At 42.6% G+C, this 15,186-nt stretch overlaps 1 protein-coding gene across 9 annotated transcripts in view; it reads left to right on the plus strand.

Moving 5' to 3' along the window:
• LOC110977315 (uncharacterized) overlaps positions 1 to 15,186 on the plus strand; it is a 35,536-nt gene that overhangs the window by 4,663 nt on the left and 15,687 nt on the right. For 5 of the 9 annotated variants that reach the window (XM_087137503.1, XM_087137504.1, XM_087137506.1 and 2 more), the window contains exons 2-11: positions 2,504 to 2,713; positions 3,397 to 3,451; positions 3,882 to 4,045; positions 5,182 to 5,508; positions 5,915 to 6,304; positions 8,199 to 9,113; positions 12,291 to 12,493; positions 13,144 to 13,184; positions 13,327 to 13,518; positions 14,770 to 14,901. In XM_087137503.1, the coding sequence (XP_086993629.1) occupies positions 2,504 to 2,713; positions 3,397 to 3,451; positions 3,882 to 4,045; positions 5,182 to 5,508; positions 5,915 to 6,304; positions 8,199 to 9,113; positions 12,291 to 12,493; positions 13,144 to 13,184; positions 13,327 to 13,518; positions 14,770 to 14,901 (2,629 nt within the window). The remainder of the gene's footprint in view (positions 1 to 2,503; positions 2,714 to 3,396; positions 3,452 to 3,881; positions 4,046 to 5,181; positions 5,509 to 5,914; positions 6,305 to 8,198; positions 9,114 to 12,290; positions 12,494 to 13,143; positions 13,185 to 13,326; positions 13,519 to 14,769; positions 14,902 to 15,186) is intronic. The other 4 variants (XM_087137505.1, XM_087137508.1, XM_087137509.1 and 1 more) reach the window with 3 other exon arrangements.

Genomic DNA, 15,186 nt, shown 5'->3' on the forward strand with positions numbered 1-15,186 from the left:
GCACATACACATACATGTACATGTACAAACATTCCTGAAATCATCTCAGCTTCCTGGGGAGTATACTAGCCAGAGGCTGCCACATCAGATGCAAATGGCTTAACATAACAGTATCTGCCCTCACAGGTCCCCAGTTACTCCTGGGTGGAGAGAGGCACATAGGGTTAAAATAACTTACCCAAGATCCCAATATGATGCCACCAGCTGGATTCGAACCTCGGACCCTGTGATCCGAAGCTACAGACTCTGGCCATATGCCTACTTATGACCCTGTGGCTCAAAATTTCCATCATGTTGTGAAACACAATCACCCTAAACTCCAAAATGCAGTGACATTTTAGAAAAATTCCAAGAGATTTCTTCTAATGAGGTTTTATTCTGTTTGAAGAATGCATATTGTACATGCCTGTTCCTTGTTTTATTAAATACCTGCCTACTATCACCCGGACTGTACTTGTAACCATTCATACAGTGTACATGACTTCATATCATTTACAACTAATGATAAGGTAAATAATGTTTGTAAACTAATGATGGCGATTCCCACATGCATAAAGACGACCGGCTAGATGGTGAAACATTCACCCTAACCCCCTAGGCTCCTGCACTAGAAAGCATACTGAACCTCACAAAATCCAACAGGTTCATGTACTTGTCTATGTACTTGTACATGCAGGGTAGTGTACCAAACCTGATAAACTCCAACAGAATGAGCCCGTTGGAGTTTGAGTGATATGGTATGGATGGGTCTATGCAGTATAGGATGACTTGCACTGAACAGTACCAAACCTGACAAAATCAAGCATAGTCCAACAATTGGTACAGCAAGCCAGACATTGCACACAATGAACCCTGTGTGTCCCAACTCACACAGAATCCAACACCATCTCCCTGGGCCTTTCATCCCAAGTCTCACAAAATTCAACAACAAGTTCCTCAGGTACGGTACCAAACCTGCCAAAACCTCACAAAACCTGCTGTTGGAGTATGGCAGGTTTTGGGCAGTTAGGGTTAATAAAAACCTCCTTGAATATGTATGTGATGCTATGAACTGAACTAAACTGAACAAATTCAGTTTAAACCCTTTAAAATGCCAAAGAATTGCATCACAGTGTCGCCTGAACAGATGCGCAGACCCAACTATATTTCGTCCAAAAGTTATACCTGAGAAATCATTCTTAGTTGTGTACACACTGTACATATACATGTATGTTAATCCCAAATGCCAGATATAATGCTAACTGTGTGCTATCAGCAAATATTGCAGCATTGACACCTAGCCTGTGCAAACAAATCTGAAAAGGGGTATTACAGCTTGGATCAGCCCTGTTGACAAAGTGCTGTGGATGCTTGGTTGGCAATTGAAACAGAGCAAGCTTTTGGAAATTCTTTACTGAGCGGAGTCATCAAAACAGCGCATCTCGGGATTAGGGTTCCATTTTGGATGTCAATAGGACCTTAGAATTTCAGTAAAACTTCTCAAAAATTGTTTTGGAGAATTTTACTGAATTTTTTTTCATTCAGCACTGCAGATAATGTCTGAAATTTTATGTAATGAGTTCCATGAGTAACACTATAGAGCAACATGTACATTACAGGTCAGCAGCTCACATAAATACCACAAAAATAGTGACAATAGAGAAAATGCATTCAGTTGAATGTATGCATGTGTTGGCCATCTTGAATTGAAAGTGAGGTAAAACTTTTCATTTTGGGAACCTGAGAGTAAAAATTACAGTGACAAAATAAAAGTGTGTAAAAATGCATGCCAGTTGTTTAGAATTATTTAAATGTGATAAATCAATTGCCTAAATGTTTTAAAACATATTTTTAAAAAAAGTGAGGTTTTAAACTCAACATACACGTAGTCTGGCACCATCCCACTTACCAGATGACATTGAATATTTGGTAGATTCAAGGAACAAGATAAAACATGGCTTCTCCATAAATAAGGTCTGTGGGGCAGCGCGGACATCCAGGAATTTTACAAAATGGCATGTAGGAACCACACCACGCCGATGAAAACAACTGCAACGAGCATGCGCATACGTTCTGATCAAAGAAATGATTGTGTCATCTGATCCTTTGACTGGCTGGTGCAGGCTTAATTACATTGCCATGGTTGCTATTTTCATCGGTTACTATCCGCCATTTTGCAAGAGTCCCGGTTGTCCGCACCGCCCCATTGTCTAAACCTGCCAACATTTTTTTAGGATAGTTTCTGTTTCCATTATACCGTAGTAATGAGTCTATGTTTTACATGTAGTTCCTACAAGTTTCTCCTATGTATTGTATTTTAAAAGCTGAACTTAACATGTGTGCACATACATGTACATACCAGCACATGCATAACTTACAAGTGTGTGCAGGAAAAATGGGAAAATTAGTACCCTATGTTACAACAAACATTTTGGCCAGGTCCATTGGACTTTGTCTAACAAAGTCCACTGTGAATCTAATGTACTTCTTGCATATCAACTCTTTCTTGGGTGTGTGTTCACAGATCCATCTTGAGAAGCGCAGTGAGGCCTTACAAATGCAGATCACCGAATCCAACCGGGTCATCACCAGCTTCAAGCAGGAGAAGGAGTCCACGGACATGCAGAGGCAGGAATGCGTACAGGAGCTGGAGAGGAAACGCACCGAGAACGAGGACCTGACCAACAACCTCAACGTCTGCCAAGAGCACAAGACCGACCTGGAGGACAAATTTGTGAGTGGTTGGTGGCAGAGCCTTAACCCCGTAGTTGTCCTTCCAGATTCTGACTGCTATTTATCATTTTTCCCTGCATAAATGTTTGTATAATGTGGCATGTGTCCAGCTTAATGCAACAAGCGGAAAAGAATGTCCAAAACAGGCTGTGGCAAGCACTAAAAAACTAAGGTTAATAGGTTGAACATGGATACGCATGGCACTATGCGCCCACATACATGTATCATTCACATGCTCAGGAGTACTCTTGTATGCACATGCGCGATACGCTGACGGGGGGCTTGACGAGGGAATGAATTAGTGCCAAACCCCAGCAGCGCATGTGCAGAACAAAGTTTCTCTCAAGATTCTTCGGGGGAGTTGAGTAAATGGACTGGACCAGTGTCAGGACCAACTGGGTACCAGTACAATGCATGTATTGTCCCAGTGCACCAGGCCTAGATTGCAATACAAAAGCAGTCCCAGCAGTAGACCACTCAGTAACGAGTGCATCTGCACGTTCCACTGAAACTGCAAGGTTCACTTCCAAGGATCTTGGACATGCTGGAGGGTTAGGATTTCATAGGAATGATTCATTTTTTTTAAGCGTTACCTGTGAAAAAAACAACCCTTTGATGATGCCTTTTTTTAACGACCACTGCGTTTACCTATGAACAACTTTACTTTATCATTTTTCTGTGCAGGCAATAAAACAAGGCAATTTATCTTCCACAGCACGACTATTACAAATATGCACAGGTGAGGCATTTTTTATTTAAATCACATGATTTCTACAAAAAATCCCTCCTTGTCTTCAAAAGTCCATCCCTAATTTTAAGATACACCCAGAAAATTTTGATTGGTACTTCCATCACAAATGTTTTTGGCTATGACCTCTTTTGAAATACCACAGGGATTTATAATCCTAAAAAATGGATCACTTTGAAATTTGTTTCCAAATTAATTCCAAATAATTTGTTCCAAAGTTCCAGAATTCAGGGGTCCATGCCAGCCAAATTTCCTGTCGTATGTAGTAATTTTGATTTGTTCCTTGATATGGTCCATTTACACATAAGCTGTTGTTTTCCTGCCTACCCCTCGGTGAAATAAAACAAGAACCAGGATGATGGGGAATTGGCCCATTTTCCCCCCTCAGTTTTGATTTTGTTGATGGTTTGTTTGATGGCAGAAAAGTATGACAAGTTAGTCGAAGAAGATGATATCATTACGGCCAATCGGCAAGAAGAGATGAATGGTCTTCGCTCCCAGCAAGGTGTTATGGAAAGTAACTACCGGAGGTGTCAGGAAGAAAAGGAAGCCATGAACAACTTGGTGAATTCCATGAAAGGAGAGGTCAGTGAAGGTGTTCTCTGTAGTCGTGATTGGTACCTAGATACAGAAGTCTTGTTTCCCAGAACCTTCGCAGTTTCTGGCAACACTTCCCTGAACAGGAAGGTTCTCTTTATTAAACAATTGCAGATAGAGATGTTCACTAAAATGCCTTGCTTTTACATTCAAATAATAACTTGGGAATCATGTTGCGGACAGTTTTTTCCACAATCACAGTGGGCTTGTAGTTAAAGTAGAAAGAGGTAAGTATGTTGCTTCTGGTTTTGTCAGGTATCCACTCAAGTCCAGTGAAACAAGGTAAAAGACAATCTTTGAGCTAGTGGGCTCAGTGCATGGGTTGGTTGATTTCATATTTGATTAAAATCCAAAATCCAGTTATAATTTGTTTTTATTTCTGTCCCTTTTTAATCTAGAAACAAAGTCTGTAATTCAGACCTGCATGCTTATTAACTTTACTTTGCAACTACTCACTCTTAAGGGATGTACACAAGGTATGAGACGAGATTCCTTAAACAATGTACCATACTTATCTTGTGTAGAGTGCATGTCCTGCAGTATTCTGAAGCAATGAAACAACTCCTATACTGATGTACAGTACAATACACTTTTCACACCCTCTTGCACCATACACCTTCCCTTTGGAACATAAACAACTGCCATGAATTAGATTTTCTACTGGTTGTGAGTCTTGACAATCCATCCCAACTGACTCTTGTAAGGCTTGGCTGCTTGCACTCAGTGTGATCATTGCCTTCCCAATAAACACAACAGCTACACTGATGATGCCAGAGAAATTTTAAAACAGTTGTTTCAGTTCACTTCACATTCAGTTCACATTTAAAAGCAGTGTTTAAAGAAAATGGTACAATAATTAAAACAGTATAACAAAATCAATTTGAAATTTAAAAATCTGATTTCAATAAAAATCTGAGCATTAAATTTCAAACAAAATATGATTTTTATCAACCATGCACAGTGCATGTATACACTGTATGTCTGGTCTTATCCTACTGTAAATGAATGGGAGGGATGCCATGGCCTAGTGTAAGCCATTTCTTGTGACTGGACCTACATGTTCATGTGAAGAACTTGTCTTGCTAATTAAACCGTTGATCTGGTGGGTCGTCTGTGTGTTGCAGGCCCAAATGAGGCAGATCGAAATCCAGAAATGCAAAGAGGCCATGCAGCAGTGCCAGAACAATGTCCAAAACCTGCAGCAACAGCTACAGATGACCATGCAGCAGCAACAGCAGCAGGTGTTAGATGTCAACCAGCAGCAGCCACAGCAACAGTTGACCGAACAGCAGCAACAGCAGCAACAGCAGCAGGTGGTAGATGCCAACCAGCAGCAGCCGCAGCAACAGTTGACAGAACAGCAGCAACAACAGTTGTATCAGCAACAACAACAGCAATATGACCAGCAACAGGCACAACAGCTGCAACAGCCTGGCACTGGCCAGGGACATGTGAGTGTGCCGTAAAAGTGGCCCGTCATTCTCGTGTTTACTCCCCCAATATTCCACAAACATCCCCACGGCCCCTCTCCTCTGAATTTCCAGAATTACACACAATTAACAATTACAAGTTGACAAGCAGTCATAGAACTAATTTGTGTAATTGTGTTTCTGTTCTGGTGAAGGATTACAGAAATTTGACAAAATAAAAAGAGAAAAATCTTTGGAGTACTGGCAGAAATGTACATGTAGTTTATGTTATTTGTAAGGTAAACTTACACATTCATGGCCCTAGATGACAACTTTGTCTGCTGAAAAACATGTCTATTTCTCCTGCTCAAGTAGTCCGCTTTAATGACATACGTACCCCTAACCTAACTTTTCAATTTTAAAATGATACTGCTGCACCTGTTTGTAGGAACAGCAACAAGTAAGTATGAACCTAGATTTACAGCAACGCCATCAGCAGCGCCTTCAAGCGTTCAAAGACAGACAACAGCAGCTGCACCAGCTGGTGCAAGAGCATCATGGCGACCAGCAAGAGTCCCAAGAACAGCAGCAGACAGCCGATCAGCAACAGCAACAGGGATACTCACAGAGTCCACCACAGCAACTTGAGCAGGATCAACAGCATGAGCAGCAGGTGGCAGATCAGCAATCACAGCAGCCGCCATTGAGCTTAGATCAACAGCTGCAGCAGCAGCAGACGGCTAGTCAACATCAGCAACTTGCATCTCAGCACAGCCAACTACAGCAAGGACAGCAAGAGCACGTCCATCAAGATCAACCCTTTAATGCATCCCCTGTGGCAAGTTCCCATGAAAGCATTTCTTCGTGCATGGCACATTATGCAATCTCATCATTCATTGAAAAAAAATCATGAAAAAGCCACAAGTCGCAAAATTCACCCATCTCATTTTATACACCTATCACGCCATGGTTGAATCGTCGTAGCAAATGCAAAAGGTGCAATAAGCCTTTTGCGAGTTAACTTTGACTCAGATCTGGTATACTGAGTTATTTAAATTCACATGAAAATAACAACTTGAATTCTCAGTACTAAAACCACTGTTGCTATACCTCGCCCGTGATTCAGAGCAAGCTTGTGCTTTGTTACATAACAGACGCCTTCTATCATGACACTGTTTTTAATGGATAAAAAGGACGTAATGGAACCAATCCATTCCAGAGATGGTGGTCGCTATTTGAAAGGTTGCCCCGAATCACGAGGTATAGCAACAGTGTCATTAGTCCAGGGAATTCAAATCATTATGTTTATGTGCCGTCAGATAACTCAATGTACCAGATTTTATTCCAATTTAACTCACAAATGGCTATTATCCATCACCGCAGGGGGTACCTGTCACACACTGGTACCACTTGTTTTATTCAGCATTTCTTTAAAGTTTTTTTTTCCACAATTACCCTGTGAGCAAATTCACGTACCACAGCTTGCATTCAGAGCCACCCACCATGCCAGAGCAGTGCCAAGAGCAATCCACTTGCCTCATCTCACTGTCTCTGCACTGAAGACTGCATTGGCTTGGCAGCTGACTAGATACAAAAGAGAACACATAGCATTGTTTTTTGATTGTTGTGGTGTACCGTACTATTCCGAAAGCCTATGCCACTTTGGACAACATTAACTGGTGACTTCGTTGGTTGGATGCAAAGGGAGGTATCACAGCCTTGCTTTTTTGTCAACTAATGAAAACAACTCTGTGAATGACTAGACACAACTAGAGAAAACGCCATCGTGTTCATCACAGTCGCATTGTACAAATGTCCATGGCCATAGATGATGCCAACTGTTGACCTTGTGGAGCAGCACACATCATGACCTAGCTTTCGTCAGCTTCTAGCAAATGTGCCCCAACTGACGTACATGTACCATGCTTGTCAGCATTGTCACAAAGAGCCAGCTATTGACAGCTCCTGCTCCCTGGACCTCTGCGACCAGTGCAGTTGTTGGCAAGTTCATGAAACGTTCTGACGATGCTTGCTCCGCTTTCTCTGTCTCTGCATTCAACTTTCCTTAAAGTCAGAGTATCACTTTATGTGTAATTGTATCCAGTGTCTGTGCATAAACCCCCAAGTGCCTCTACAGGTTCCCAAGTTGTTCAGCCGTTGTCAGTTCAGCTGACAGTTATAGATCTTTCTCTTGGGAAGCCATCTTCGTAGAAAACTTACAACTGTATATTCCACACCATCAGGTACACGTGCACGCAGTGTGCAAATGTTATACAAGTACACACACACGTGAGTTGATCAAGTATCTTCAAAATACTGTGGAGCCGATACGCATCACAACAATTTGACGTCAAGAGTGCCCATGCCATGGCAATCTGCAGGATTTGACGTCAACTGAGAGAGACCCATTATGCACTTTCCATTATATCAGGATTTCCAATTATCATTTCTTTTCGAAAAATTCTTGTAAATAAAAGTTAAAGGCATCGCAAGCTGCCGCACTCATTTTTGAAGCAAACTAACTTTGAAATGGTCACGTGGTCAGAGTCTAATTTGGAATGTTACACTTTTGTGCAGTTGGAAAAAATCATAAATGAAAAAAAATTTTCTGAGAAGTAGACATCTTTTCAAGTGGGTTTCTGCCAAACTCTAGCCAGAATCCTATGGCTTTTTTTAAATACATGAGCCAAATTGTAGGCTTAAGAATTCAATCACTGATCGTTGATTTGTAGGTTGTTGGGCTAGGAGGAATCAGAAATCAAACATCTCTACAGAATAAGGAAAGGTCTCGAGAACAACCCCAGCAGGTAAAAGGGCAAAGAGGAGGGGAGCAGAGGGACCAGTGGAAGATGGAGACACGGCAGCAGGGTCTGCATCACCAGCAAAGAACCTCGCCACCACTAAGACAGCATTCTGGAGAGCAGCAGAAACATGAAGGGCGGCAGCAGGAAAGGCAGGAGCATTTAGACAAAGAAAAACTGCAGGAAGGACAGGAGCGGCACGCACAGCAGAAAACTGGCCAACAGGAGCAGAAAGGGCAGCAACGGCATGATCAGAGTCTGCAGCAGGGACAACACAATATTGACCAGAAGAGGACGGAAGGACAACGTCAGAAAGAGGAGAAACAACAGCAACAAGATAATAAGCAACAGGCTCTTCAAAATGTTAACCAGCAGCAAGATGAGAAACGGAAGCAAGAACAGCATGACATTAACTCGCAGCAGCAAGAGGAGAAACAGAAGCAAGAACAGCACGACATTAACTTGCAGCAGCAAGAGGAGAAACAACAGCAACAAGATAACAAGCAACAGGCTCTTCAAAATGTTAACCAGCATCAAGATGAAATAAAACGAGAAAGTGAAAAAAAAGAGCGCCACCATGATGACCACAAGCAGCAGGGAGAGCTTCAGCAGCAGGAACAACGCAATACTAGCCAGCATCAAGAACAGCAGAAGCAGCAGCGAGGAGAGGCACACCAACAAGGCGGTGAACGGCAGGAAGAACACAAAACGCCAGAGCCGCAAGGCAAACAAGACCATCAAGAGAAACAGCAACGGGAAAGTCAGCGCAATGATCAGCAACAGCACCTGTCCAAGCAGCAGCAACAACATGTTGAGCCAGGCCAGCAGCGGCAAAACAAATCCATGGCAAGTTGGACCTTTTAAGAGTAGAGCTTGCAGGTGCCATGGTTACAGTCATTCCATGAGATGGTTTTGAGCACATAACAGTTGCAGCATAACAAATGCAAGCAAGTAAAATAATGGATCCGTGTTCCACTAACAGCCCATTTACACAGTAAGCAATGAAGGATGTTCTGTGTTAATTATTTATAACAGGTTTTCCCTTACCCAACGTATATTAATAAGCACTGTATGCTCAGTGCTTGTCCAAGAGCTTGTGAAAAAAACCTCACAAGCTTACTCGGGTGGGACTCGAACCCACGACCTCCTGCTTACTAGTGCAAATGTCTTAACCACTCGACCACCGAGCTTGCCGGGGTCGGCTGGCCGGTCCGAGTCAAATGAAGCAGCGGGTACCGCGAACTATTTTCAAGATGTATTTTTGCGTTGGGGAGATGTTAATTATATATAACAGGTTTGCCCTTACCCAACGTATATTAATAAACACTGTATGCTCAGTGCTTGTCCGAGAGCTTGCGAAAAAAAAAAAAAATCACAAGCTTACTCAGGTGGGACTCGAACCCATGACCTCCTGCTTACTAGTGCAGATGTCTTAACCACTCGACCACCGAACTTGCCGGGGTCGGCTGGCCGGTCCGAGTCAAATGAAGCAGCGGGTACCGCGAACTTGTGAGGTTTTTTCGCAAGCTCTCGGACAAGCACTGAGCATACAGTACTTATTAATATACGTTGGGTAAGGGCAAACCTGTTATATATAATTAACATCTCCCCAACGCAAAAATACATCTTGAAAAAGATGTTCTGTGTGTTTAAAAAAAATTGATCAAGGTGATTTCCTATGTGCTGTTTACTCTTCAGACAGACAAACCTCTCAATGAGGTGATGAATGGCTGTATTTAAAAACCTTAGCTATCCTCCGAAGATAATATTGTGCTGAGTGGGTTCTGGCCAATCAGTGGTCTCGTTACACGCCGGTAGGAACACTTCATTCAGCAGTTGCTACTCATGCCGCTGTTTCTTTCTATGGGGCATTATTGCTTGTGTGGTCAGTCAGTTACTGGCAAACCAAACAGTTTATGCCTTCTGTGTTAAATGTGAAATGTCACGCTCGATACTGCTTCTTTCATTGCAGTAGGTTTGTGGTTGACTTGGTAAATGGGCCCGTACCGGAAATTTGCCAGCATTTGCCATTTTATTGGCATTTCCCACAAAAATCCTCTGCAAACACTGGTAGATTGTTGCAATGTAGGCTTTTATGGGCTGTTGGTTAGTGCTGCTTGGACGTCTCATCATTGCTTGTTACTTGCTCCGAACTCCAATCAGAATTGGCCTCATTCACACATCAGTCATTTTGAATTAAAAGTGAGGTTCACCTTTCTAATTTTGGCACCAGAGAACACAAATGAAAGGATTAAAATAAAACTGCATTACAAATTAAATGTCACTTTACTGATGAAGAATACAATTTGAGATTGATTATACCAAAATATTTTAAGCCTCATTTTAGAAAATTAAAGTGAGGTATGGAACCCAAAGTAGTCTGGCTCCACTCCATTTAACAGATTTTAATGCATAATTAGATTTAGGAAACACAATTCAAAATGGCTTCCCTGTGAATAAGGTCTGTTGGATTAGTAGGAAGGTAAGGCCCAGTGCATATTAAAGTTCATGATCTCAGTTGCGTAGGCGATCAGTGTGTCACATGCTGACTTAATATTAATATGAAAGGTCTCTTTTGGTGGTGGTTGCCGTTAACCTACCTGACAAGCGTGTAAAAACAATACAGTAAACCTTTCTCTTTTCTCCACTTTCACATAACAGGCTTATAGGCACAAAGGAAAAAAGGTGCCGCAACCCCTTGCGTAAATACAGCACCTGTGCTGAAATGAGTAAATTGAACAAGTGCTTAAGAATTTATTGTAATCTATATGAATGAGCAGCTGTAACCAAGTTTAGTAGATTTCCAGCTGTTTTGGGCACTGTGCAGGCCTTATCACAAGATGGCACACATGCTTTGGCTGCAAAAAAGCGTCAGGAGGCCCATGTCTTTAATACTCAGACAGGTGTTAGTTGAGAGCCGTATGGCCCTCAAATAGTAGTGTTGATTGCACACCTCTCATCTTTGAAAAGTCAGAAATAGGAACACCTGTTTTACGAATCACGGATAACGAAGCAAGGTGCACCAAGGAAGTTTTGTGTATGTACAATTGTGAATTGCGGGTTTCAACTTTGAAAGGGTGCCTTATGGGAATGGTTCATATATTTTCAGAACACGAAATGAAACTTTTGGGGATATGCAGGAATTGCACTTTTCCCTTTTCACTCTTGCACGGAAGTTGTTCTGAACTCTGAATTTCTGCAAACATTCCTGTGACTTACCCTTTCCATATCACCTTAAAAATAATTTGTTCTGCAAGAAAATCTCTGCTGAGAACTTAAGGCTAAGCGCAGCAAAGTCCCATGTTAAATAAAAAACAAAAATTAGCAAATACATGTAGCCTCCTCTGTTGGTCTACACAGGCAGATATCTGTATAGCAAGCACTGCCCTCTTTGCCAGACATTTTAAAAAAAATCTTTTTAAACATGCTCTTTTGTCAGAAATCAGTTCCAATTTTTGGCATTCTGTAAACTGTAAAATCTGGACAAATCAGATAGGTCGGCAGCTGTGAAATTGGGCCATAATCGGTCCATAAAATACAGAATACGTGTTGTCCACACAGAGTGGTCAATTTGTATTTGGCAGGACCACAGAATTGCAGAGCTTGTGGGTCCAGCAGGTAATGCTAATGCCATTTCTAACAGCTTCATCCCCAGCTTTGGTCTCAACTGGGCACCAGAGCATCACATTGAAACGCTCACAGTTGGAACAGAACCATAAAATGCTCTAAAATTCAGCCTCTCAGTAGACAAGTTGGTGTTTCTCTTGTAGAGATGGTTCTGCATTGAGCCAGATGATCCTTGATTGAGGTTTGAGGAATGTGGGGTTGAAGCCCGGATGTAAAGCTAGAGGCAAAGCCAAGTATGGCAGAGGAACCTATTTGTAGCTTCTTTTCACAATTTTTGCTTTGTTTACAACTCTGTTTATTGATGCTTTTTTCAACGATTTCAATTTCAGCTGAGATTCACATAAATCTGAATTGCTGCTTCAATTTCATTTTGAAATGTCCTCCACTTCAACTCAGGATGTGCAGAACCAGCAGGCCTACAACCAGTACTTGCAACAGCAAGCGCAGCAGCCGCAGCAGCCTGAAGCACTGGATGAAGCCGCTCGGCAACGGTACATCCAGGAGCAGCAAGAATTGCTGCAGAAGGAGCAGCACCGGCAGCAGCTTGAACAACTGCAGCAGCAACAGGAACTGCAGGAGCCTGACAGCAACGAGAGAGGGTGAGTCTTGCCACCTGAAAATAAAAACCACACTTGTTTCTCACTCGTGGCTGCATCCAAACAAAGCGAAAGAAATCACTTTATAATTGTAAGATTCAGTCTTGAACTGCATGCCACAACAGACTCGGCCCAGGTGCTGTTTAGTTTTAGAAATTTTTGATAATCACAATGAGAGGATGCTAAAACTGCGGTCCTCATAACACTGGACTTTTACAAATGCTAATATTCTGCCCAAGAAGGGTGCAACATTCCCTTCTGAATCATTGCTTTCTTGAAACTCTTACACAATTTCATGAAGCGATATCATATTTGGTACAACGCCCAGCTGAGGCCCGACACTGCACAGCCACTTGACGGCTCCACACACGCTCAAACTCCATGGGCGAGTTTTAACCCCTTGTGTACATACTGACTGAATGGAAATTACTCGAGTGTGGGAATGAGTGTAAATGCCACACGGCATTTACTCATTTTCAGGCTGTGAACGTACAAACAAATGCTTGCTGGTGTGTTTTGGAGGATCTAGCAAAAAAGGAGTTTCATATCTGACAACATGAATCGATCCCAAAAAGTAACTTGTTCTTTGTGATGTACTTGCACATCACTGTAATTTGATGTATCTTTTGATATATTTTACTTCATCATCACAGAGTTCCATTGGAAGTTGACCGTCCGCAAGAAGCAGGGCAAGGTATTTGTCGTTTTTGCCATCTGAAACATTTTTACATTAGTGTTGGCTCACTGGTACAAGGAACTTATGTTTATTGGTGCAAAGAACCTGTTTCTTATCCAGTGGCCAGGCTTTTTATTTGGATCACACGTTGTTGTAACAGATCGTCGGGATCCAGGCCCTGTCAACATGATCGAGAATGAGGTAGACCAGCAGAGACAAGAGGAGAAGACGGAGGATGAAGCTGGGCAGAAAGTAGAGGAGGAGACTAAAGACAGAGAAGAGGAGGAAGAGAATGTCGCACGCCAAGACGGTGGGGAAGAAGACAATGGGGGACCGGCTTACCAGGATGGAGGTGGGTGGAATCAATTTGCCTTAGTTACCATGCTTAAACTTCAGCAGACTTCAGCCCTAGCCTGGCCAATCGGAACAGCATTGAACAGTTGTATAGTGTATGATTTATGAGTTACCACAAGTGGCTGGGATGTTTTGCATCGGTTGTATGCCTACTTAGCGCAGGAACAAGCTATAGCTGGTTTTGTAACGACTTTGGAACAACTTTCCTGTAATGGTAAACCGCTGCTTGCCCACACAGGTTCGGCCATGTTTGGTGTGGTGGGGTAATTTCTGTTGAAATGTGCAGTCTTTTTTGTGGGCCTTGTGTGCCAAGTTGAACGTTTTCCTTGCCAATCAGTCTCATTGCTGGTGAGAAGATATTTCTAGTCAGGGTGGATATGTAGCACATAGCATAGCACCACCGAGTCTGCTGTTCATAGGGTCGGTGTTTCAGCTGTGATTGTTTCTGTTGCATTAAATAAAGTACCCAGAGAAAACCAGGAGGGGTTAGAAGTTACTGATTTTATGAACTGTGTCCCAACTTTGTACTAACCTATGAGTACAGGCAACTGTCTGGCGGTGTTTGTACTTGTTATCTCCTTAACCACTTCGTGCCGGGGCATTTTTCAACGTTGATGATGCTGGGCCGGCATGACTATCATTTTTTCCGTTTTCAAAATCCTTCAACAATTCATCATTCCATTTAACGGTCGTTTATAGCCGCACCAAGTAATCTTTGGGCTCTACTCTAAGTTGACAGGTGACCTTCATTGATGCCCAAGTATTTCAGCCAGGCCTGTAGCCTTGTAAACAGAGCCCTGATTGTGCGGTGTTATACAACTGTCTTTTGTTCACGAACCTGGCTCAGTGCACTGCTGACCTCTTTTCAATAGGGACCAGATTAGCTGTATGGCTCATCACTGCGGTGGTGGAGCGCTTTTGTCCCCGGTGGTTATCCATTTGCTCTCAATGCCCCATACCCTGGTATACGGTTTCAAAACAACGCTGGATTATCGCCACTTTTGAGAGTGAAAAATGCCGGTAATGCCCAGCAGCCTGGTCTTTTGTTCAGAGTACGGTCTTTTGTTACAGGGCCCTGTTTCCTTTGTCCGAGTTCGGAGACCCCGGCCATGCATATAAACCATATGGCTCCGATTCCGGAGTCCCCGGCAGGTAGTGGTTAAATTGTAGTTTGTTACAGCAATACTTGATGTAGCTAGAATAGCTCTTAAAATGTGAGTCCCACAACACTGCATGATTGTCTGGACAGAAGATGGGGAGGAAGGCAAGAAAGGCCAGGAGAATGAGGAGACCAGACAAGAGGACTTGGAGAAAGACATGGAGCTGAGGATGCAACGACTTAGACCACAGGGGGGTGAAGAGGACCGCCAAGGGGAACAAGGTGGGTTGAAAACCTGGGGAACAAGACCATATCTGTGTTGCATTAGGGCGGCCTGCTTGTCATAGAGCATATCAGTTATGAGGCCTGTGACTTGTACCTGACCATAAGTGGCAAATTCTTGCAGCTATTCAGGCCCGTTGCCTGACCAGAGACTGGGGAGGGTCGTTAAACCCACAAGTGGAACTTTTGGCATTGTGATAATTATTATTATGAGGCCCCCTTTATGAATTTATCAGTAAAAAAAATCAAACCAAAATAATATATACACGACAAAACTAATGAATA

This window comes from Acanthaster planci, linkage group LG05 (assembly GCF_054643075.1).
Source record: "Acanthaster planci isolate LZ-2023a linkage group LG05, COTS_SCS, whole genome shotgun sequence".
NCBI lineage: Eukaryota > Metazoa > Echinodermata > Asteroidea > Valvatida > Acanthasteridae > Acanthaster > Acanthaster planci.